Source organism: Pseudophryne corroboree, chromosome 3 (genome assembly GCF_028390025.1).
Source record: "Pseudophryne corroboree isolate aPseCor3 chromosome 3, aPseCor3.hap2, whole genome shotgun sequence".
Taxonomy (NCBI): Eukaryota; Metazoa; Chordata; class Amphibia; order Anura; family Myobatrachidae; genus Pseudophryne; species Pseudophryne corroboree.
In genome coordinates this window covers 301,911,701-301,938,633 of record NC_086446.1, presented here as the reverse complement: position 1 = coordinate 301,938,633, position 26,933 = coordinate 301,911,701, and the positions used below count along the sequence as shown (strand labels likewise).

At 45.7% G+C, this 26,933-nt stretch overlaps 1 protein-coding gene across 9 annotated transcripts in view; it reads right to left on the bottom strand.

Annotated features, from left to right (window-relative positions):
• SYCP2 (synaptonemal complex protein 2) overlaps positions 1 to 26,933 on the bottom strand; it is a 1,046,702-nt gene that overhangs the window by 177,652 nt on the left and 842,117 nt on the right. For all 9 annotated transcript variants that reach the window (XM_063959338.1, XM_063959341.1, XM_063959339.1 and 6 more), the window contains 3 exons: positions 17,321 to 17,489; positions 17,149 to 17,204; positions 15,513 to 15,686 (listed from right to left, as the gene is read on the bottom strand). In XM_063959338.1, coding sequence (XP_063815408.1) covers positions 15,513 to 15,686; positions 17,149 to 17,204; positions 17,321 to 17,489 — 399 coding nt within the window. The remainder of the gene's footprint in view (positions 1 to 15,512; positions 15,687 to 17,148; positions 17,205 to 17,320; positions 17,490 to 26,933) is intronic.

Sequence of the window (26,933 nt, the reverse complement as noted above, 5' to 3'; positions counted from 1 at the left end):
CCATGTCATCTCTGGGTTCCATAGCCAGCACGATTGAGCGCAATGTTTGCATATGAAACTTGGCTACCCTCACAAACTTGTTCAGTGATTTGAGGTTGAGCATAGGCCTAAAAGGACCATTGGGTTTCTGCACTAGAAACAGGGTCGAATAATAGCTGCAGCCACGCTGAGACTGAGGTACCAGCACAACCATTCCTGTACTCAGGAGGAAACCTACCACCGTTTTTAGAGCCTGCGCCTTCAATGGATCCGAAGGGAGTACCGTAGTGCAGAACTGGTGAGGGGGACGTCTCTTGAAGGAGACAGCGTACCCATGAGAGACAACTTCCAGTACTCAAGCGTCTGAAGTGGTCTTTAACCAGACCTGTGCGAACTGTAGAAGTCGGCCTCCCACCCTGGAGCCCCTCAGGGGGAGGCCCACCCCGTCATGCAGCAGGCTTGTCTTGTTTTAAAGCAGGCTGAGGGGCCACCCAGGGCTGTTTCGTCTTGGGCTTGGTGGTCTTGGGAGCACGAGACTGTCTCAGGTAAGTCGACCCTTGGCTTTCCCTTGAAGTCAGAAGGACCGAAAAGTGGTAGTCTTCGCCTTCTGTGTAGCTGGGCTGTTTCGTCTTGGGCTTGGTGGTCTTGGGAGCACGAGACTGTCTCAGGTAAGTCGACCCTTGGCTTTCCCTTGAAGTCAGAAGGACCGAAAAGTGGTAGTCTTCGCCTTCTGTGTAGCAGGATTAGTAGGAGGAGGAAAAGCAGTTTTAGCAGCTGCTAATTCACACTAGTGATGTGCACCGGACATTTTTCGGGTTTTGTGTTTTGGTTTTGGATTCGGATCCGCGGCCGTGTTTTGGATTCGGACGCGTTTTGGCAAAACCTCCCTGAAAATTTTTTGTCGGATTCGGGTGTGTTTTGGATTCGGGTGTTTTTTTTACAAAAAACCCTCAAAAACAGCTTAAATCATAGAATTTGGGGGTCATTTTGATCCCATAGTATTATTAACCTCAATAACCATAATTTACACTCATTTTCAGTCTATTCTGAACACCTCACACCTCACAATATTATTTTTAGTCCTAAAATTTGCACCGAGGTCGCTGGATGGCTAAGCTAAGCGACCCAAGTGGCCGACACAAACACCTGGCCCATCTAGGAGTGGCACTGCAGTGTCAGGCAGGATGGCACTTCAAAAAAATAGTCCCCAAACAGCACATGATGCAAAGAAAAAAAGAGGCGCACCAAGGTCGCTGTGTGACTAAGCTAAGCGACCCAAGTGGCCGACACAAACACCTGGCCCATCTAGGAGTGGCACTGCAGTGTCAGACAGGATGGCACTTCAAAAAAATAGTCCCCAAACAGCACATGATGCAAAGAAAAAAAGAGGCGCACCAAGGTCGCTGTGTGACTAAGCTAAGCGACACAAGTGGCTGACACAAACACCTGGCCCATCTAGGAGTGGCACTGCAGTGTCAGACAGGATGGCACTTCAAAAAAATAGTCCCCAAACAGCACATGATGCAAAGAAAAAAAGAGGCGCAATGAGGTAGCTGTGTGACTAAGCTAAGCGACCCAAGTGGCCGACACAAACACCTGGCCCATCTAGGAGTGGCACTGCAGTGTCAGACAGGATGGCACTTCAAAAAAATAGTCCCCAAACAGCACATGATGCAAAGAAAAAAAGAGGCGCACCAAGGTCGCTGTGTGAATAAGCTAAGCGACACAAGTGGCCGACACAAACACCTGGCCCATCTAGGAGTGGCACTGCAGTGTCAGGCAGGATAGCACTTCAAAAAAATAGTCCCCAAACAGCACATGATGCAAAGAAAACAGAGGCGCAATGAGGTAGCTGTGTGACTAAGCTAAGCGACCCAAGTGGCCGACACAAACACCTGGCCCATCTAGGAGTGGCACTGCAGTGTCAGGCAAGATGGCACTTCAAAAAAATAGTCCCCAAACAGCACATGATGCAAAGAAAAAGAAAAGAAAAAAGAGGTGCAAGATGGAATTGTCCTTGGGCACTCCCACCCACCCTTATGTTGTATAAACAGGACATGCACACTTTAACGAACCCATCATTTCAGCGACAGGGTCTGCCACACGACTGTGACTGAAATGACTGGTTGGTTTGGGCCCCCACCAAAAAAGAAGCAATCAATCTCTCCTTGCACAAACTGGCTCTACAGAGGCAGGATGTCCACCTCATCATCATCCTCCGATTCCTCACCCCTTTCACTGTGTACATCCCCCTCCTCACAGATTATTAATTCGTCCCCACTGTAATCCACCATCTCAGATCCCAGTGTACTTTCTGGAGGCAATTGCTGGTGAATGTCTACACGGAGGAATTGATTATAATTCATTTTGATGAACATCATCTTCTCCACATTTTCTGGAAGTAACCTCGTACGCCGATTGCTGACAAGATGAGCGGCTGCACTAAACACTCTTTCGGAGTACACATTGGAGGGAGGGCAATTTAGGTAGAATAAAGCCAGTTTGTGCAAGGGCCTCCAATTTGCCTCTTTTTCCTGCCAGTATACTTACGGACTGTCTGACGTGCCTACTTGGATGCGGTCACTCATATAATCCTCCACCATTCTTTCAATGGTGACCGAATCATATGCAGTGACAGTAGACGACATGTCAGTAATCGTTGGCAGGTCCTTCAGTCCGGACCAGATGTCAGCACTCGCTCCAGACTGCCCTGCATCACCGCTAGCGGGTGGGCTCGGAATTCTTAGCCTTTTCCTCGCACCCCCAGTTGCGGGAGAATGTGAAGGAGGAGCTGTTGACGGGTCACGTTCCGCTTGACTTGACAATTTTCTCACCAGCAGGTCTTTGAACCTCTGCAGACTTGTGTCTGCCGGAAAGAGAGATACAACGTAGGTTTTAAATCTAGGATCGAGCACGGTGGCCAAAATGTAGTGCTCTGATTTCAACAGATTGACTACCCGTGAATCCTGGTTAAGCGAATTAAGGGCTCCATCCACAAGTCCCACATGCCTAGCGGAATCGCTCTGTTTTAGCTCCTCCTTCAATGTCTCCAGCTTCTTCTGCAAAAGCCTGATGAGGGGAATGACCTGACTCAGGCTGGCAGTGTCTGAACTGACTTCACGTGTGGCAAGTTCAAAGGGTTGCAGAACCTTGCACAACGTTGAAATCATTCTCCACTGCGCTTGAGTCAGGTGCATTCCCCCTCCTTTGCCTATATCGTGGGCAGATGTATAGGCTTGAATGGCCTTTTGCTGCTCCTCCATCCTCTGAAGCATATAGAGGGTTGAATTCCACCTCGTTACCACCTCTTGCTTCAGATGATGGCAGGGCAGGTTCAGGAATGTTTGGTGGTGCTCCAGTTTCGGCACGCGCTGGCTGAATGCCGAAAGTGGCCCGCAATTCTTCGGGCCACCGACAGCATCTCTTGCACGCCCCTGTCGTTTTTTAAATAATTCTGCACCACCAAATTCAATGTATGTGCAAAACATGGGACGTGCTGGAATTTGCCCAGATGTAATGCACGCACAATATTGGTGGCGTTGTCCGATGTCACAAATCCCCAGGAGAGTCCAATTGGGGTAAGCCATTCTGCGATGATGTTCCTCAGTTTCCGTAAGAGGTTGTCAGCTGTGTGCCTCTTATGGAAAGCGGTGATACAAAGTGTAGCCTGCCTAGGAACGAGTTGGCGTTTGCGAGATGCTGCTACTGGTGCCGCTGCTGCTGTTCTTGCTGCGGGAGGCAATACATCTACTCAGTGGGCTGTCACAGTCATATAGTCCTGAGTCTGCCCTGCTCCACTTGTCCACATGTCCGTGGTTAAGTGGACATTGGGTACAACTGCATTTTTTAGGACACTGGTGACTCTTTTTCTGACGTCTGTGTACATTTTCGGTATCGCCTGCCTAGAGAAATGGAACCTAGATGGTATTTGGTACCGGGGACACAGTACCTCAATCAAGAGTCTAGTTGCCTCTGAATGAACGATGGATACCGGAACCACGTTTCTCACCACCCAGGCTGACAAGACCTGAGTTATCCGCTTTGCAGCAGGATGACTGCTGTGATATTTCATCTTCCTCGCAAAGGACTGTTGGACAGTCAATTGCTTACTGGAAGTAGTACAAGTGGTCTTCCGACTTCCCCTCTGGGATGACGATCGACTCCCAGCAGCAACAACAGCAGCGCCAGCAGCAGTAGGCGTTACACTCAAGGATGCATCGGAGGAATCCCAGTGTTATGCACACCAGTGCCAGCAGGAATGTACTGGTGTCTGAACGGTGAGGGATGCAAAACAAATGAACTCACAGACAGACTGGGGAATATGACATTACATACACAGAAGGTGATAGGGTAACAAAATAAACACAAAATGAACAGAGAAGCCCAAAGGCTAAGAAACTGGGTGTCTCCCTAGTATTAGGAATGCTCAGATGGAAAGAAGCGAGATGTAGTGATTTAATACGTAGAGAACCCGAAATGCTGTTGCTAAGGGCAACAGCAAAACCCTAAAGGGTTACCAACGGGTGTGGCAGTAAACTCCTTGGTCAGAGATGGAATAATAGACACAAGGAGAGTCTCCACAATCCTAGTCCTCACTTGCAGTGCACTGGTTCAGCTTACTGCCACTAAACTGACACCTGAACACCTTGCACAGTGAGAAAGGATTTTGGCAGGCAAGTCTGAGAATACAGCCGCAAACTTGCTAGGTTCACAGAGTAGCAAAAGAACCCTAGCAGGTTAAACAACTGACTCTAGTCTTACTGCTAGGTCTGGATTGGCAGAGTGTAATACCAAATCCCAAGGCCTATTTGCAGTAAGCAACAAACAAATACAAAGTTTACACAGTACTAGCTAGCTTTCAGGAACTGACTAACCAACAAAGATTCAGCAGCATCTGCCTAACCTGAGAAGAGGGTTTATATAGCAGGTGCTGTCCACACCCCACTCAGACCTCACAGACTGTGAGCACAAAAACCAGCACCGGATCCCCTGCCGTGCACAGAGCCTGTAACCACTGCACAGCAAAAGACCCGAACCGGAGTATCAGCTACGCTCAGGTTACTCCGCTAGCACTTGTCTCCCGGTTGCCATGACGACGTGGCAGCACAGAGCAGGAGACCCTAACACCCAGGCAGGAGAGGACTCGTCAGACTTGACAGTGACATGGCCTGCAGGACTATTGGCTTTCCTGTGTAAGGTGGAAATTGACACTGAGGGAGTTGGTGGCGTGGTTTGCAGGAGCTTGGTTACAAGAGGAAGGGATTTAGTGGTCAGTGGACTGCTTCCGCTGTCATCCAAAGATTTTGAACTTGTCACTGACTTATGATGAATGCGCTGCAGGTGACATATAAGGGAGGATGTTCCGAGGTGGTTAACGTCCTTACCCCTACTTATTACAGCTTGACAAAGGCAACACACGGCTTGACACCTGTTGTCCGCATTTGTGTTGAAATAATTCCACACCGAAGAGCTGATTTTTTTTGTATTTTGACCAGGCATGTCAATGGCCATATTCGTCCCACGGACAACAGGTATCTCCCCGGGTGCCTGACTTAAACAAACTCACCATCAGAATCCTCCTTGTCAATTTCCTCCCCAGTGCCAGCAACACCCATATCCTCATCCTGGTGTACTTCAACAGTGACATCTTCAATTTGACTATCAGGAACTGGACTGCGGGTGCTCCTTCCAGCACTTGCAGGGGGCGTGAAAATGGTGGAAGGCGCAAGTTCTTCCCGTCCAGTGTTGGGAAGGTCAGGCATCGCAACCGACACAACTGGACTCTCCTTGGGGATTTGTGATTTAGAAGAACGCACAGTTCTTTGCTGTGCTTTTGCCAGCTTAAGTCTTTTCATTTTTCTAGCGAGAGGATGAGTGCTTCCATCCTCATGTGAATCTGAACCACTAGCCATGAACATAGGCCAGGGCCTCAGCCGTTCCTTGCCACTCCGTGTCGTAAATGTCATATTGGCAAGTTTACGCTTCTCATCAGACGCTTTCAATTTTGATTTTTGGGTCATTTTACTGAACTTTTGTTTTTTGGATTTTACATGCTCTCTACTATGACATTGGGCATCGGCCTTGGCGGACGACGTTGATGGCATTTCATCGTCTCGGCCATGACTAGTGGCAGCAGCTTCAGCACGAGGTGAAAGTGGTACGGATGGTGTAATGGTTAGCATTACTGCCTCACAGCACTGAGGTCATGGGTCCGATTCCCACCATGGCCCTAACTGTGCGGAGTTTGTATATTCTCCCCGTACTTGCGTGGGTTTCCTCCGGGTACTCCGGTTTCCTCCCACAATCCAAAAATATACTGGTAGGTTAATTGGCTCCCAACAAAATTATCCCTAGTGTGAATGTGTGTGTGTGTACATGTGATAGGGAATATAGATTGTAAGCTCCACTGGGGCAGGGACTGATGTGAATGAGCAAAATATTCTCTCTGTAAAGAGCTGCGGAATATGTGTGCACTATATAAATAACTGGTAGTAATAATAATAATAATCTTGATCTTTCCCTATTTTAACCTCCACATTTTTGTTCTCCATTTTTTAATGTGTGGAATTATATGCCAGTATCAATAGCAATGGCCTACTACTATATATACTGCGCACAACTGAAATGCACCACAGGTATGGATGGATAGTATACTTGACGACACAGAGGTAGGTAGAGCAGTGGCCTACTGTACCGTAATGCTATATATTATATACTGGTGGTCAGCAAACTGTGCAAAACTGAAATGCACCACAGGTATGGATGGATAGTATACTTGACGACACAGAGGTAGGTACAGCAGTGGCCTACTGTACCGTAATGCTATATATTATATACTGGTGGTCAGCAAACTGTGCAAAACTGAAATGCACCACAGGTATGTATGGATAGTATACTTGACGACACAGAGGTAGGTACAGCAGTGGCCTACTGTACCGTAATGCTATATATTATTATATACTGGTGGTCAGCAAACTGTGCAAAACTGAAATGCACCACAGGTATGGATGGATAGTATACTTGACGACACAGAGGTAGGTACAGCAGTGGCCTTCTGTACCGTACTCCTATATATTATATACTGGTGGTCAGCAAAATTATGCACTGTACTCCTACTATATATATACTACAATGCAGCACAGATATGGAGTGTTTTTCAGGCAGACAAGTTAACGTATACTGGTGGTCACTGGTCAGCAAAACTCTGCACTGTACTCCTCCTATATAATATTATACTGGTGGTCCCCAGTCCCCACAATAAAGCAGTGTGAGCACAGATATATGCAGCACACTGAGCACAGATATGGAGTGTTTTTCAGGAAGACAAGATATACTGGTGGTCACGGTCAGCAAAACTCTGCACTGTACTCCTCCTATATAATACAGCTGCTCCCCAGTCCCCACAATTAAGCAGTGTGAGCACAGATATATGCAGCAAACTGAGCACAGAAAAGGAGCGTTTTTTTCAGGCAGAGAACGGATAAAAGAACTGGTGGTCACTGATCAGCAAAACTCTGCACTGTACTCCTCCTATATTAATAATACAGCTGCTCCCCAGTCCCCACAATTAAGAGGATATAAGCAAGCACAAATATTTGCATCAACAATGAATAAACAGAGAGGACGCCAGCCACGTCCTCTCCCTAACATTTCCAATGCACGAGTAAAAATGGCGGCGACGCCCGGCTGCTTATATATAATCCGAATCTCGCGAGAATCCGACAGCGGGATGATGACGTTCGGGCGCGCTCGGGTTAACCGAGCCATACGGGAGAATCCGAGTATGCCTCGGACCCGTGTAAAATGGGTGAAGTTCGGGGGGGTTCGGTTTCCTATAGCTCTTCCTATAACGCCTGAACCCACGCCTCAATACCTTTTACGGCCCAAGAGGCAGCTATCGAGGGTCTATGAATGGCCCCTGTGAGGGAATATATAGATTTCAGGCATCCCTCCACACGCTTATGTGTCTGTTCCTTCAGTGAGGTGACAGTGGTGACAGGCAGAGTAGACAACACCACGAGACGGGTGACGTGACAACACACCGGCGGCGGATTCTCCCATTTATTATATAACTTTGCAGAGAGAGGATATTGAGCCTGGCATTGTTTACGGAGCGGGAATTTCTTACCGGGGTAGACCAGGGTTCCCTCCTGATATCCACAAGATGATCAGACCACTTTCTGCTGTTTTAACATATCAGTTTTGTAGGGCCAGTATGGTGTAATCCTCATCTTCAGAGATTTGTAGGATCTGCTTAATAGCAACCACTAGGGCAGGGACATCAACTTGTGATGGAGAATCCTTGTCATTAACACAGGATTCAGTGTCTGACAGGACCGTATCCTCTTCCTCCTCTTCAGAAGAAACATCAGAGAGGTTAGTGGATTGTGAGAAGGAAGCAGCCCGCTTAGAGGAACCAGGAGTGATCTGGAGTAGATTTCTGTCTAACCAAAGATTTAACTGCTGCAGTTGGCTAGACAAATTTTCCGCCCAAGGCGGATTTACTATAGGGACAATTTGTGGTGGCAGTGGCACTGGAGGTCCCATAGGGGGGGGGGGGGGGGGGGGGGGCTAAACTGTCCACCAGAGTCGGAGGGTAGTGGACATAGCCAAGGGTGGCTCCATTGTAGATACAGGAGCTTCAGGCTGACTGGGAGGCGTATGACATTTATTACACAGACTATCGCACAATACTTCCCCATCAGGTAAACCTCTGGAGCATACCTTATAAATTACAGGAGCCTCCAGAGCTTTACTGTCCTTATTGTTAGACATTGTAATAAAACAACAATCAGGCTAAAAGTACGATGAAGTTAGACAAACTTGTGAACTAAATTCCTGTTGTATGTGACTGTAACACAGTAAAATATCTGTATAACGATAACTACTGTGTACACTATTTTAGAAGACCATGACGCACCTAGTTGCTTCGGGTACAGAATATAGTGATAGCTACTTTTAGATGGGATACACATGAGAGTGAAACCAGACAGCAGATAATACAGGGACAAGCAGTCACTGGCAATGCAGAGATTATTATAAGCACAATAAAACTGCATTGGACTAATATATATATATATATATATATATACACACACTGCTCAAAAAAATAAAGGGAACACTTAAACAACACAATGTAACTCCAAGTAAATCACACTTCTGTGAAATCTAACTGTCCACTTAGGAAGCAACACTGATTGACAATCAATTTCACATGCTGTTGTGCAAATGGAATAGACAACAGGTGGGAATTATAGGCAATTAGCAAGACACCCCCAATAAAGGAGTTGTTCTGCAGGTGGTGACCACAGACCACTTCTCAGCTCCTATGCTTTCTGGCTGATGTTCTGGTCACTTTTGAAATCTGGCAGTGCTTTCACTCTAGTGGTAGCATGAGACGGAGTCTACAACCCACACAAGTGGCTCAGGTAGTGCAGCTCATCCAGGATGGCACATCAATGCGAGCTGTGGCAAGAAGGTTTGCTGTGTCTGTCAGCGTAGTGTCCAGAGCATGGAGGCGCTACCAGGAGATAGGCCAGTACATCAGGAGACGTGGAGGAGGCCGTAGGAGGGCAACAACCCAGCAGCAGGACCGCTACCTCCGCCTTTGTGCAAGGAGGAACAGGAGAAGCACTGCCAGAGCCCTGCAAAATGACCTCCAGCAAGCCACAAATGTGCATGTGTCTACTCAAACGATCAGAAACAGACTCATGAGGGTGGTATGAGGGCCCGATGTCCACAGGTGGGGGTTGTGCTTACCGCCCAACACCGTGCAGGACGTTTGGCATTTGCCAGAGAACACCAAGATTGGCAAATTCGCCACTGGCGCCCTGTGCTCTTCACAGATGCTATGGAATGGCTCGCCCGTTCCCCAGACCTGAATCCAATTGAGCACATCTGGGACATCATGTCTCACTCCATCCACCAATGCCACATTGCACCACAGACTGTCCAGGAGTTGGAGGATGCTTTAGTCTAGGTCTGCGAGGAGATCCCTCAGGAGACCATCTGCCACCTCATCAGGAGCATGCCCAGGCATTGTAGGGAGGTCATACAGGCACGTGGAGGCCACACACACTACTGAGCCTCATTTTGACTTGTTTTAAGGACATTACATCAAAGTTGGATCAGCCTGTAGTGTGTTTTTCCACTTTAATTTTGAGTGTGACTCCAAATCCAGACCTCCATGGGTTAATAAATTTGATTTCCATTGATAATTTTTGTGTGATTTTGTTGTCAGCACATTCAACTATGTAAAGAACAAAGTATTTAATAAGAATATTTCATTCATACAGATCTAGGATGTGTTATTTTAGTGTTCCCTTTATTTTTTTGAGCAGTGTATATATGTGTGTAAAAGGACAGAAAGTGAGGGGCGCACCAGGGGAGTATAAAAGTATCAATAATTTAATGACAAAGTAAAAGGTTCACATGCATCTAAGAAAGAAATCATCAGCCTCACGCTCCTCCTGCGATACCTCCGGATGGCTCACAGTGTAAACGCTGTACGGCTGGTAGCAGCGGCGGCTCTGGCTCCAGGTCTCTCGCTAGCAGAACGCTTGTCTGCAGTGTAGTAAAGTGTTTCCCGTCCTCAGATCTCTGCTCTCCATGGACACAGACTAAGATGTGTTGCCGACGCTGCTACCAGCCGTAGTGTTTACACTGTGAGCCATCCAGGGGTATCGCAGGAGGAGCGAGAGGCTGATGATTTCTTTCTTAGATGTACGTGAACCTTTTACTTCGTCAATAAATTATTGATACGTTTATACTTACCTGGTGCGCCCCTCCAAGTGCTCACCAGATTGTTTTTATATGTGCTTGGTGAGCACTTGGTTTTATTTAGGGTTAAGGTGATTAATTGTTTAATTGGTTTGGTGGGTGGGATTATGGGGTATATATGTCTGTTTTGTCCATTGCATGGTTAGCTTGACAAAGGTCCTGGTGTGGACCGAAATGTCGCTGCTGCTTTACTCTGCACTGAAATGCTGCTCTAAATAAAAGTTAATGAATTTGGAGACTGGCGAGTGCTCCTGACTTGTTTGGCTATAGTGGAAGTGATTTCAACGGTGGACTCACTTATTCCAGGATTGTCACCCCAGCGATTGCTCTTTTTAAGTGAGTGTGGATATATATGCAATGATCTCTTATATATATATATATATATATATATATATATGAAAACACAGCACGGTCCTAGGCCGGAGGTATATATCAGAATACTCCTACAATATATTGTGTAACAGGTACACTCTCTTAACTAACGCTGTCTGTATGAAGACATGTATAATACTCAAGTGTCTGTAAAGTCTCAGCTCTGTGTACAGGCGGGAGACCTTGCCTTGCAATCCCAGAGACCAGCAGCAGCTATGCTCAGAAGATGGTGCCCAGCGTCTCTGTCAGGAACTGATGGAGAGTGTGACGCAGCTCCAGGGCGGGAAATCTGCGAAGAGTTGGCGCCCTGGGCCGGGAGAGGGGCTACAGGTCAAGCATCGGCTCCCCTATGCTGGACCTCATCGCCGGTACTACGGAGCCTTACCAATAGGGGCGTTGGTACAGCCGACCTGTACTCCTATGTCCTGGAGTACTGTCTCCCTAGACTGCGTTCAGGAACGTGATTTAGTGCCGGGTCCCGCCTGGGGAACCCTCTTACCTCCTCCCTTCGTAGCAGCCACATGAACCTGTAGAGCATCTGCGACCGTGTGACTAAGCCGGAGTATCTCCGCTGCAAGTACCCGGGAACTGAGCCGCAGGAGTATGCAACGCTGCTTGGGAGGTGACAGAGACGCAGCACTGAATGTTACCCAGACATAACAGTGCTGCGGCACTTGAAGTCTTCTTAGCTTTTTCAGGGCTGCCCACTGCAGCCCGCCTGATAGGTGACCTGCTGCCTGCAGGCACCACTCGAAACTGAGCTCTCAGTGCCTGGAGGCAAGGTTAAAGAGGAGGACCTAATGCATCCTGGGACAGACAAAGCTTTGCCTGATGTTGCCTCTGGATCAAGATCCTGCTCTACACCCCGATGTTTCCCTGTGGAAATCAACGTTCCCTGCTGCAGAAATTTAGTTTTTTCCTCACAGCCACAGTTGACGGAGAAATTGAAGGAAGAGATGTTGCCGTGTCACATGCCGCTTGAGCTGATAATTTGTTCACCAACAGCTCACAATAGCCTGCCTCTTAGCTGACATTTGTGAGATGCTGCTGCTGTTGGTGCTGCTGAAGGCAACACATCTACCCAGTGGACTGGCACAGTCATGTAGTCTTTAGTTTGCTCTGTTACGCTTGTCCACATTTCCATGGTTAAGTGGACAGTGCATACAACGGCATTTCTGGGGACACTAACAATGCGTTTTTTTTTTAGATCATTGAGCAGGCTGGGAATTGCTTTCCGAGTGAAGTGGAATCTATAATTAGTACTGGGAACACAGGACCTCAATTAACTGTCTAAAACCCACTGCATTAATGCTGGATACTGGACGCATGTCTAATACCAGCATCGTTGTTGTGGACATCAGTAATCCACTGTGCAACCGGGTGACAGCTGTAATACTTGCTCCTCCTTGCATAAGTTTGTTTCACAGTCAATTCTTTGTGGTCTTCCTGGTCCTTGTCTGGACAGTAGCAGCAGCAGCAACAGGCATAGCACTCAAGGAAGCCTGGATAGGAGAGAGGTCAGTCATGCTTATGAGATTGGAAACCAGGCCTACTTCCGGCCATGACGAAGGATGTTGAGGATGAAGTTGTTGGTGGTGGAGATTATAGGCCCTTGAATCTAACAGAAAGAAGGGAGCAGCTAGGTGACGCTGGACTGCCTGTTAGGTATTTTTAGCCAAAGTTTCTGAAGTTGACAACAATTTTTGATGAATGCGCTGCAAGTGATGTAACAGGGAGGATGTTCCTAGGTGGTTAATATCCTTACCTCTAATTACTATGACTTTACAAAGGCTACAGATGGCTTGATACTTGTTGGGTAGAAAATTCCACGCGGAAGAGGTGGATTTTTTGTCATTTGCCAAGGTATGACAATAGGCTTTTTTTATATCATGGGCAACAACTGTTTCCACTGGTGCCTGATTTACACAAACAACATCCTCATCATCAACATCCTTATTAGTGCCAGCTACACAAATATCCTCCTCATCCTGGTGCACGTCCAAAGAAGCATCCTTAATTTCTATGTCAGCATGTTGACTTGTGCTGCTCATCTCCACATTTGCAGAGGGAACACAAATGGTAGAAGGAGCCTCCTCTAAATACAGTATTGGAAAGGTCAGGCTCACAAATGGCACCTGCTTACATACTTGGACTCTCCTCAGGGATTTGTGATTTTTATGCGCACACAGTTGGTTCCAGTGCCTTAAAGAGTTTCATTTTTTGACCCTTCTTCAGAGAGAAGGACTTACATCATCATAAGAGGCAGAACCTCCAGACATAAATAAAGGCCAAGGCCTTAGCCTTTCCTTGCCACTGCATGTGGTGAATGGGATGTTGGCAATTTTATTTTTGTCTGTAGCTAACTTTAATTTGATGTTTTTTCTTTGCCACCGTAAAATGATAATGCTTCTTTGATTTTACATGCCCTAACTTAAGCAGTCCGTGCCCTTGGGCATCGGCCTTAGTAGATGACGTTGACTTGTATCGTGATGACTGCTTGCAGCACCTGCACTACTAGTATGTTCTTCCTGCTTGCCTCTCAATTTTTTGTCCTCCATATCTATCCACAAACACGAATTAAGTGGGGTACAGCACACAAAATTTGTACAAAAAATGTAATACCTTCAGTGTAGCACAATACGTGTATGAGTCAGAAATAGTAATCAAACACTGCGGTTTAATATAACCAACAATGTGGCACAGTACGTGTATGAGTATGAAATGTTCAAACACTGCGGTTAATATCACCAACAGTGTTGCACAAAACGTGTATGAGTATGAAATAATAACATACTGCAGTTTGACTGGCAGTGTCACAGTACTTTTAAAAATAAAATAAAAATTGTACAGAACACTGGGTATAGCACAAACAAAAAAAATATATATTTTTTATAATTATATTTTAGGCTTTTATTATTTTCATTTTACACTGGGGTGGAGCCTCTGGATGGATGAACAGATCACCCCTCAGTGGACAGAGCACCCACTGTCAGATACACCAAGCGACAAATAGAGTACCCCTGGACGAATACTGATATATACGACACACCAGCCCCTGGATGTACACACACAGCATACTGAGTTTTCTTTTTTTATTTAACATTGGGGCAGAGCCCCTGGATGTATATGGGCAGATGAGATCACCCCTTGCTGTCACATACACCAGACGACAACACCCCTGGAGACACACCAGTCCCTGGATGTACACACGGTATACTGGGCTTTTTTAACACTGGGGCAGGCAGAGCCCCTGGATGTGTATGGACATATGAGATCACCCTTTTTTGTCAGATACACCAGACGACAGCACCCCTGGAGACACACCAGGCTCTGGAATGTACACACAGTATACTGGGCTATTTTAACACTGAGCAGGCAGAGCCCCTGGATGTATGCACAGATGAGATCACCCCTTGTCAGATACACCAGCACTCCTGGACTGAAAATTATGGAAGATCACCCCTTGATGTCACTTGATGCAGCTAGCAGCCCCACGCCCCAGCACTGAGACGGACACGTCCGTTCAGTGCACTCACCACAGCCGGAGTGAAAATGGCACCGGGCACCAGGACCTTTATAGAGCCCAAAACCCAGTGAGAGTCCGACAGCAGGATGATGGCGTTTTGCCTCATTTTGGGATCCGAATTTGAAGGGTAAGCCTAAGCCGGACTCAGATCCCAAAGTTCGGGTGGGTCTGCTTTTCTGAGAACCGGATCCTCTCATCCCTAAACGTCACCACCATATTTTCAAGGCAGCAGACCTGCCAATTTACATTTGGAGTGACATTTTAAACAAGCAAATGGTTTTCCAGATATTACCCTCCCAGTATTAGCTAAATGTATTACTTCTATGTCAGAAAGTGTAAAGGGGAGACATAAGTATGACTGTCTGGTTCAGCAGGCTTCTCTCAGTGAGTTAGAGCTCACCAACGAGAGGTGCTGTTTGCGAGGGGATAAACAACTCCTTCCAGGACCGGGCACATATATGGTCACCACCCGTAGAGACAATCCTCCAGAAATCCAGACTGTACCTAGAGTAGGGTTAAGTGGGCAGTAACCAACATCTGACCTGGAGTCTACAGAAATAGTAGGCTATGAAGCCACTGCAGGTAAATGATCAGTGCTTGACTTTTGCTGCTCATGGTGCACCCAATAATGTAAATAGCATGGGATCCCTGGTCTGACTAACTTTTAAGTGCCTGTCCCACAGAGACCATACATTGTAGGAACCAGGGGTCATCAAGTATGCCATATTTTATTTTATTTATTAAAATAAAATAAAAGGATAATGTAGGCAGTCATACAGAAAAATCAAACCACTCAAGTAGACACTTTAGCAGGCACAGTGTACAGACTTGTATCATTTAAAATTGCTACAGGTACCTGATATTTGCATGCCTCTTTTCTGCTTGCTGGGGTAGGCTCTTCCCCTGACTCAGAATCAGAATGCTCTCTATAGTTTTTCCTCTTCACAGCTGCTCTCTGTGGTCGCTTTAGCTTTATTTGCTTAGCACTGTCTTTGGCATCCTCTGTGTCTACATTTACATCACATGATTCCTTTAAGTGAACAAAACTTGCAGCTAATGTAAATGCTGCCTTATTTATTACAGTTATAACACATGCAATAGAAGTGTAAGGCACTATATTTCACTAGTTTATCTAATAAACAGATTATCATTTTATTTAATTATACAGTAGTATTACCTTGCTGTGAAATGTCTTTTTGTATAAAATACATTTAGCATTATGAATATTGCATTGAGAATAAAAATAAATAAATGATGATGTACCATAAATATGAGAAACATAATAAAACAGGGGCTTTAAGTAATGACCTAGACTATGAAGTATTTGAAGGAATTCTGGAAAATCACAGTACTATCAAAGTTACAGTTCTCATATAATTATTTACTACGTAAAAGGTCTTGAAAATCAAATATACCACAAAGTCAGCCCCACCAGTGATTGCTGAACTTATAGACCTGCCCAAATCTAAAAAGCAAAGACAACCACCGCTCTACTTACATGTCTAAAATCACACCTTCCAACTGTTTCGATTATAAATGTTAAGAGGAACAGAATGTCAACTTAAAAGTTGTTTAATTTTACGGTTGAGAAAATTGGTGGGTGGTATACTAGCATACTTGCCTACCTGACCCTCTCCATGAGGGAGAAAATGCTCTGTTCCTGGACTTTGCTGGTAATGTATGATTGCCATCACCTGTGGTGAGCTAGTTAATTGATAAGGAAGGTGTTTCACCACAGGTGATGGCAATCATACATTACCAGGAAAGTCCAGGAACAGAGCATTTTCTCCCTCATGGAGAGGGTCAGGTAGGCAAGTATGTATACTAGTCAAAATAAAATGGGTGGTAGGTAAGGAGCTGACCCACATACCAGCAAGCCAATGTGTTTGTGTACAGTAAATGTGCTCTATAAAACAAATATGTACAATATATGTGTTTCATGATCTAAAGTAACATTTCAAAGTAGAACATGGAAGCACCTGCCTTCATCTATACCAGTGGTTTCCAAGCTCGGTCCTCAATGACCCTCAACAGTTCATGGTTTCCCGGTCTCCTTACAGAATCACATGTGAAATAATTAGCTCAACCTGTGGCTCTTTTACAGTGTGTCAGTAAGTAATGACACCTGTGCAACTGCTATGTGACCTGGAAAACATGAACTATTGGAGTTTGGGAACCACTAATCTATACTAAATACCACATACCCCCAAACATGACCCTCTCCAGGAGGGACAGAATGCTCTGCTCCTGTACTTTTCTCTTAATGTATGATTGCCGGCACCTGTGTTGAACAGGTTAATGAAAAAGAATGGTGTTTCAGCACAGGGGATGACAATGATAAATTAAGAGGGAAGTCCAGGAGCAGAGCATTCTGTCCCTCCTGGAAAAGTCATGTTGGGAGGTATGATACCATCTGAATGTTATTTTCTAATAAAATGATATTTCACCCTTAAGGTACTTGTATAAAAGCTACACTGTTCTTTGATAATTACCTTGCATTGCTTTGCCTTCTCTTTTTTTCTCTGTTTAATAATGTCTTTTGCTTTGCCTAGAAAAACAAACTCAACATTTAGGTTAACTACAGTAGTTATTACATTAGTGAAGAAGCTGCATGGTTACAAAACAAAAGTAGATGGTTTTACATACAACAGCAAAACCACTTACATGGTAAGGTCTTTTCTGGCTGTTTCACATGCCTATGTCTGCTGTATGAAAATGTATTGAGCTTTCTTTTGCTAGCAGGGTCTTGTAACCAGCTAATATCTGTTTTGCTATCATCACCGCCTCTGTCATTATCAGTGTTACTAAACAGATGCGTAAAGGTGTCTTTAATCTATATATCAGAAACACAAGAAATGATTCACAATTTCATACATGAAGAAAAACACATTACAACACGTAAACACCATACCATGCTTGTTGGGATTAAATTTGGGAAGGCAGGAGAATGTCTGAAAATATGGGGTCATTTTCTAAATTTGACAGATGGCATTAGCCACTGTAGCCTATGAGTTACATATTGCAAAACTTACTATAAAAGGGTTTAGGCAGCAATTGCTGCCATACGTGCATGGTCAGGACACATGAGGAGAACCCCAAAGGAAAACTAAAATATTACTACAACTTGGCACTGGGCAATTGTTCTCTAGAGTGACAGATATTTATTTTTGGAGGACACTCCTTCTTCAAGGTAAATGGGACCAAAGTGTGGTAGGCTGGTCTTTCACAGCAATATTACATAAAAAACTACACAAAATAGTTTTGGAGTAACAAACAATGGATTGGCAAACCGCTGATAAATACATGGGATTACACAATACCATACAAAAACAGAAAAATTTGAATGGTGTATCTAGCGCTTCTCAACTGCCACTTTGTTCCAACTCACGAGAACATCAATCCTCATTAGTACATAGACAAGAAAATAGGATTTTAATACCTACCGGTAAATCCTTTTCTCTTAGTCCATAGAGGATGCTGGGGATGCTTCAAGAACCATGGGGTATGGACAGGATCCGCAGGAGACATGGGCATTTTAAGACTTTAAATGGGTGTGAACTGGCTCCTCCCTCTATGCCCCTCCTCCAGACTCCAGTTATAGGAACTGTGCCCAGGGAGACAGACATTTCGAGGAAAAGGATTTATTGTTAAACTAAGGGTGAGATACACACCAGCTCACACCACAAACACGCCATACAACATGGCATTAGCAAAAAGTCCACTCAACGGCATGAACAAAATCAGCAACAGGCTGACCATAACCGAAACACAACCTTTGTGTAACACAAGCAATAACTATTCAACAAGTACTGCAGAAGGTGTCCGCACAGGGACAGGCGCCCAGCATCCTCTACGAACTAAGAGAAAAGGATTTACGGTAGGTATTAAAATCCTATTTTCTCATACGTCCTAGAGGATGCTGGGGATGCTTCAAGAACCATGGGGTTTATTCCAAAGCTCTAGAACGGGCGGGAGAGTGCAGATGACTCTGCAGCACCGATTGACCAAACAAGAGGTCCTCCTCAGCCAGGGTATCAAACCTGTAAAACTTCGCAAAGGTGTTTGATCCCGACCAAGTAGCAGCTCGGCAAAGCTGTAATGCCGAGACCCCTCGGGCAGCCGCCCAGGATGAGCCCACCTTTCTGGTAGAATGGGCCTTCACCGATTTTGGTAACGGCAATCCCGCCGTAGAATGAGCCTGCTGAATCGTGTTACAGATCCAGCGTGCAATAGTCTGCTTGGAAGCAGGAGCCCCAATCTTGTTGGGAGCCCACAGGACAAACAGAGCCTCTGTTTTCCTAATCTGAGCCATTCTGGCGACATAGATTTTCAAAGCTCTGACCACATCAAGAGACCTCGATTCCGCCAAGGCGTCAGAAGCCACTGGCACCACAATAGGATGGTTTACTTGAAACGATGAAACCACTTTTGGCAGAAATTGCTGACGAGTTCTCAACTCCGCTCTATCTGCATGGAAGATTAAATAGGGGCTTTTGTGAGACAAAGACGCCAATTCAGACACCCGCCTTGCAGATGCCAAGGCCAACAGCATGACTACTTTCCAAGTAAGGAATTTCAACTCAACCTTACGTAAAGGTTCAAACCAATGAGATTGCAGGAACTGCAACACCACATTAAGATCCCATGGTGCCACTGGGGGCACAAAGGGAGGTTGGATGTGCAGAACACCTTTCACGAAGGTCTGAACTTCTGATAGGGAGGCCAATTCTTTCTGAAAGAAAACTGATAAGGCCGAAATTTGTACTTTAATGGAGCCTAACTTTAGGCCCACATACACACCCGCTTGCAAAAAATGGAGCAAACGCCCCATCTGAAATTCTTTCGTAGGAGCCTTCTTGGATTCACACCAAGACACATATTTCCTCCAAATACGGTGGTAATGCTTCGCCGTTACTGCTTTTCTAGCCTGAAGTAGTGTGGCAATTACTTCACTGGGAATACCCTTTCGGGCTAGGATTTGGCGTTCAACCGCCATGCCGTCAAACGCAGCCGCGGTAAGTCTTGATACACGCACGGTCCTTGCTGTAACAGGTCCTCTCGTAGAGGAAGAGGCCAGGGATCTTCTATGAGTAATTCTTGAAGATCCGGATACCAGGCCCTCCTTGGCCAGTCCGGAACAATGAGTATCGCCTGAACCCTTGTTCTTCTTATGATCTTTATCACCTTTGGAATGAGTGGAAGCGGAGGGAACACATAGACCGACTGAAACACCCACGGTGTCACCAGGGCGTCCACCGCTATTGCTTGAGGGTCTCTCGACCTGGAACAATATCTCTGAAGTTTCTTGTTGAGGCGAGACGTCATCATGTCTATTTGAGGAATTCCCCAACGACTTGTCACTTCTGCAAAGACCTCTTGATGAAGACCCCACTCTCCTGGATGGAGATCGTGTCTGCTGAGAAAGTCTGCTTCCCAGTTGTCCACTCCTGGAATGAAGACTGCTGACAACGAAGACTGCCCAGCGAAGAACTTTTGTGGCCTCCGCCATCGCTGCTCTGCTCTTTGTTCCGCCCTGGCGGTTTATGTACGCCACTGCTGTTATGTTGTCTGACTGAATCAAGACGGGCAGACCGCGAAGATGTTCCGCTTGCAGAAGGCCGTTGTAAATGACCCTTAATTCCAGAATGTTTATGTGCAGACAAGCTTCCTGGCTTGACCATTTTCCCTGGAAATTTTCCCCCTGTGTGACTGCTCCCTGGCCTCGGAGACTTGCATCTGTGGTCACCAGGATCCAATCCTGAATCCCGAACCTGCGTCCCTCTAGGAGGTGAGAACTGTGCAGCCACCACAGGAGAGAGATTCTGGTCCTGGAAGATAGGATTATTTTCCGGTGCATGTGCAGGTGAGACCCGGACCACTTGTCCAACAGGTCCCACTGAAATACCCTGGCATGGAACCTGCCAAACTGAATGGCCTCGTAGGCCGCCACCATCTTCCCCACTGCATTGAAGAATCGACACTCTTGCCGGTTTCAGAATCTGTTTGACCATGTTCTGTATTTCCAGAGCCTTTTCCACCGGAAGAAAGACTCTCTGTAAATCTGTATCCAGAATCATACCCAAGAATGACAGCCGTGTTGTCAGAACCAACTGTGATTTTGGCAAGTTTAGGAGCCAACCAAGTTGTTTCAGAATTGTCAGGGAGAGCGTAACGTTTTTCAGTAATTGCTCCTTGGATCTCGCCTTTATCAGGAGATCGTCCAAGTACAGGATAATTGTGATTCCTTGCTTGCGCAGGAGAACCATCATTTCCGCCATAACCTTGGTGAAAATCCTCGGAGCCGTGGACAGACCAAACGGCAACGTCTGAAATTGGTAATGACAATCCTGAACAGCAAACCTCAGATAAGCCTTATGTGGAGGATATATATGGGGATGTGTAAGTAGGCATCCTTTCTGTCGACCGACACCATAAAATCCCCCTCCTCCAGACTGGAGATCACTGCTCGGAGAGATTCCATCTTGAATTTGAATTTGTTTAGATAGAAATTGAGGGTTTTTTGGTTCAGAATCGGTCTGACTGAACCATCCGGCTTCGGGACCACGAACAGGCTTGAATAAAAGCCTTCCCCCTGTTGTGACGGGGTTACCGTGACAATGACTTGATTTTGACACAGCTTTAGTATTGCAGCGCATACTACCTCCCTTTCTGGAAGAGAGCAAAAACAGATTATCAAAACCAGGGAATCGGGCGCTGTTGGGTCTTGTGTCTCTAATGCTGCTGCTAATAACGTTTGGGGTAGTCACACCCAAACCATACAGAAACAAAACAATACAAGAAATAGCAGCGCTAATATGTAATTAACTTCAAAATTCAATGGAAGGATTGAGTGAAAGTTACATTTAATAAAATATGAAATTAAAAACTGAATAAAACCATATATATGGTAGTAGCTAGTATAAGCTGGTAAAACTGAGGTCACATTAATTAATGCCAATAGCAATGTATCACGTTCCTATAAACAGTGTCCTGGATAGCAGAAAAGTAAGCTTACTTACAATGGGAGTACTGTCCTAGGATAATACTCCCATTGTAAGTAAGGTTATAATTTATTGTTTTTAAAGCTGTTTATGTTAATTTGAAGGATTGAGTGAACACCTGTTGATTGTTGAGCAATTAGTAATGGTATAAATATTTGGCCAGTGGGCCTACACAGATCACCTTTGATAAAGCTGCAGTGCTTGCAGCGAAACGCGTCAGGAGATCACTTTTGGGGTCACCATTTGCACTCATTATATTGCCGAACTGTATCCGGACCAACACTGGAACTTTGCATTCTGCAGTGAATAACAAATGAGACATTCAAACCCTCTTGGACCACCATCAAACCTTCAAATTCAAGGAGGACACCGCACCTATTGAGGACTTTCAGAACCAGGCTGGTTCTTGATCTGATGTAAGAGATCTTCATATGGGACTTTACCTCTAGCGGTTGGTTGGTTACATGTAAGGGTGAGACTGCGCCGTCAGTCCGTCTCTATTTTCTGCTATCCAGGACACTGTTTATAGGAACGTGATACATTGCTATTGGCATTAATTAATGTGACCTCAGTTTTACCAGCTTATACTAGCTACTACCATATATATGGTTTTATTCAGTTTTTAATTTCATATTTTATTAAATGTAACTTTCACTCAATCCTTCCATTGAATTTTGAAGTTAATTACATATTAGCGCTGCTATTTCTTGTATTGTTTTCTTTCTGGAAGAGAAGCTGGCAAGGCCGATTTGAAAAATCGGTGAGGCGGCACGTCTTGAAACCCCAATTTGTACCCTTGGGCTACTATTTCTAATACCCAAGGATCCAGGGCCGAGCGAACCCAGACCTGACTGAAGAGTCGGAGACGTGCCCCCACTGGTGTGGACTCCCGCAGAGGAGCCCCAGCGTCATGCGGTGGATTTGGTAGAAGCCGGGGAGGACTTCTGCTCTTGGGAACTTGCCACAGCCTGTGACCTTTTTCCCCTTCCTCTTCCTCTCGCAGCAAGGAAGGAAGACCCTCATCCTTTTTTGTATTTATTGGGCTAAAAGGACTGCATCTGATAGTGTGGCGTTTTCTTTTGTTGTGCAGGGACATAAGGTAGAAACGATGACTTACCCGCGGTAGCCGTAGATACCAGATCAGCGAGGCCGTCACCAAACAAGACACCACCTTTATACGGCAGAGACTCCATAGCCTTCTTAGAGTCAGCATCAGCCTTCCATTGATGAATCCACAATGCCCTCCTAGCCGAGATTGCCATGGCATTGGGCCTTGATCCCAAAAGGCCAATATCCCTCGCAGTTTCCTTTAGATAGGCTGCAGCGGCCCAGATATGACCCAGTGTCAAAAGAACGCTATCCCTGTCCAGGGAATCTATATCATATGACAAGTTATCTGCCCACTTTTCAATAGCGCTACTCACCCATGCCGATGCAACGCCAGGCCTGAGCAGTGCACCTGTAGCGACATAAATGGATTTTAGTGTATTTTCCTGCTTACGATCCGCAGGATCCTTTAGGGCTGCCGTGTCAGGAGAAGGAAGCGCCACCTTTTTGGACAGACGCGATAGAGCTTTGTCCACCGTGGGGGTTGACTCCCACTTTTCCCTGTCCCCAGAGGGGAACGGATATGCCACTGAAATTCTCCTGGGAACCTGTAACTTCTTGTCAGGATTTTCCCAAGCTTTTTCAAAAAGAGCGTTCCGTTCATGAGAGGGAGGAAATGTCACCTCAGGTTTCTTTCCCTTAAACATACAGACCCTAGTATCAGGAACAGCAGGGTCTTCCGTGATATGTAATACGTCTTTTATCGCCACAATCATGTACTGAATGCTCTTAGCCAGTCTAGGATTCAATCTGACATCACTATAGTCGACACTGGAATCAGAGTCCGTCTTGGTATCTATATACGCTATCTGGGTAAATTAACGCTTCTGTGACCCCGAGGGGGTCTGAACTTGTGATAATGCATCCTCCATGGATTTTCTCCATGTCTGGTTCTGAGACTCAGATTTATCTAATCTCTTATTTAATCGAGCCACATTTGCATTCAAAACATTTACCCAATCAGCCGTCGGCATTGCCGACACGGTCACTCCCACAGTCTTTTCTGTCCCCACTCCAACCTCCTCCTGGGAAGAGCACTCAGCCTCAGACATGTCGACACCCGCGTACCGACACCCACGACCACACTGGGCTATAGGGGACAGACCCACAGTAAAGCCTGTCAGAGAAACATAGAGGGACTTTGCCAGCTCACTACCCAGCGCCTATCCTGGTACTGAAACTTATACACAATGCCTCAGACCTGTTAGCGCTTTTATAATTATTAAAACAGCACTAAATTTACTGTGTGTCTCCCCCCCCCCCCCCAACCCGTTTTGCACCCTGTTACTTGGACAGTAGTGTAGGAGGCCAGGACCAGCGTTTCTGCAGCCCTGTGAAGAGAAAATGGCACTGATTACAGCTGTGAGGGCTAAGCCACGCCCCCTTAATGGCGCGCTTCAGTCACGCTAATTTTCATATTCTTTATACTGGCGGGGGTCTGGATATAGTGCCAAAGCACTGTATTCCTCTTTTGACAGGTATTTATGAGGTATTATGCTGCCCAGGGCGCCCCCCCCTGCGCCCTGCACCCTGTAGTGCCGCTGTGTTTGTGGGAGCATGGCGCGTAGAGCGGCCACTGCGCGGTACCTCAAAGACACTGAAGTCTTCTGCCGTCACTGAAGTCTTCTGATCTTCTTTTACTCACCCGTCTTTTGACTTCTGGCTCTGCAAGGGAGGTGACGGCGCGGCTCCGGGAACGAGCATCTAGGCGTACCTAGCGATCAGACCCTCTGGAGCTAATGTGTCCAGTGGCCTAAGAAGCAGAGCCTTGAAACTCACAGAAGTAGGTCTGCTTCTCTCCCCTCAGTGCCACGATGCAGGGAGCCTGTTGCCAGCAGGTCTCCCTGAAAATAGTAAACCTAACAAAGTCTTTTTTAGAGAAACAGTAGAGCTCCCCTGTGTGTGACCAGTCTCCCTGGGCACAGAATCTAACTGAAGTCTGGAGGAGGGGCATAGAAAGAGGAGCCAGTTCACCACCCATTTAAAGTCTTTTAAGTGCCCATGTCTCCTGCGGATCCCGTCTATACCCCATGGTTCTTGAAGCATGCCCAGCATCCTATAGGACGTATGAGAAAATAGAGTGGTTCACAAGCGCTGTTGGACTAAGTTCCAGTGGGTAGGTTTTTCACGCTTTCTCCTGGATTCCCTATGAACTCAGCCGGACCAAAAGAGTGGGAAAAACTTGATCAGGTACCAGATAGTAATCAGTTTCCCATCTCTATTCAATACCAGGAACCTTGGACTCGCCTAAAATCAGTGAGATGCGTTCCACAAAAGGTATTTTTGGTTTTCACACATTCAACACATCAGAGCATATACCCTTCTCATAAAAAGGACACTCACCAATAGAATGGTACCTATGTTCATAAAAAGGTTTTATTTCAATATAATGTTCCCAGAAGGCTGTAGTTCCACAGGCAACAGCTCCAAAAAAATCATCAATCAACAGGATATCATCCTCACTGTTATTTATTTACACAGTTCAGACAAAAATGTGTACAAAAATCCATTTATAAAAACAAGTAAAAACATTAAAAGTTCTCATTTAGGTTGGTTTGTTCCAATCCACTCCTCAAGAAAACCAAAAACATATTCCTTTCACCAACAGATCCTGGAAAACATGGGAAATCGAAAAGTTTTAGGTTTAAAGATTATATTCCCTAAGGCTCAGCAGAAGTGGATATCCCCAACAGTATTAATTATTAGAGATGAGCGGGTTCGGTTTCTCTGAATCCGAACCCGCCCGAACTTCATGTTTTTTTTCACGGGTCCGAGCGACTCGGATCTTCCCGCCTTGCTCGGTTAACCCGAGCGCGCCCGAACGTCATCATGACGCTGTCGGATTCTCGCGAGGCTCGGATTCTATCGCGAGACTCGGATTCTATATAAGGAGCCGCGCGTCGCCGCCATTTTCACACGTGCATTGAGATTGATAGGGAGAGGACGTGGCTGGCGTCCTCTCTATTTAGATTATAAGAGAGAGAGATTTACTGGAGCTTAGGACTAGGAGGAGTACTGTAGAAGTGTAGAGAGTGCAGAGAGTTTACTAGTGAGTGACCACCAGACAGTGCAGTTTATTTAATATATCCGTTCTCTGCCTGAAAAAAGCGATACACACAGTGACTCAGTCACATACCATATCTGTGTGCACTGCTCAGGCTCAGCCCAGTGTGCTGCATCATCTATATATATTATATATCTGTCTGACTGCTCAGCTCACACAGCTTATAATTGTGGGGGAGACTGGGGAGCACTGCAGTGCCAGTTATAGGTTATAGCAGGAGCCAGGAGTACATAATATTATATAGTGAGTGACCACCAGACAGTGCAGTTTATTTAATATATCCGTTCTCTGCCTGAAAAAAGCGATACACACAGTGACTCAGTCACATACCATATCTGTGTGCACTGCTCAGGCTCAGCCCAGTGTGCTGCATCATCTATATATATTATATATCTGTCTGACTGCTCAGCTCACACAGCTTATAATTGTGGGGGAGACTGGGGAGCACTGCAGTGCCAGTTATAGGTTATAGCAGGAGCCAGGAGTACATAATATTATATTAAAATTAAACAGTGCACACTTTTGCTGCAGGAGTGCCACTGCCAGTGTGACTGACCAGTGACCTGACCACACTGACCACCAGTATAGTTAGTAGTATACTTATATTGTGATTGCCTGAAAAAGTTAAACACTCGTCGTGTGACTTCACTTGTGTGTTGTTTTTTTTTTTATTCTATAAAAATAAAACTCATTCTGCTGACAGACAGTGTCCAGCAGGTCCGTCATTATATAATATATACCTGTCCGGCTGCAGTAGTGATATATATATATTTTTTATATCATTTATCATCCAGTCGCAGCAGACACAGTACGGTAGTTCACGGCTGTGGCTACCTCTGTGTCTGCACTCGGCAGGCAGTCCGTCCATAATTGTATACCACCTAACCGTGGTTTTTTTTTCTTCTTTATACATACATACTACTACGACATCTCTTTATCAACCAGTCTATATTAGCAGCAGACACAGTACAGTACGGTAGTTCACGGCTGTGGCTACCTCTGTGTCTGCACTCGGCAGGCAGTCCGTCCATAATTGTATACCACCTAACCGTGGGTTTTTTTTCTTTCTTCTTTATACATACATAGTTACATAGACATCTCTTTA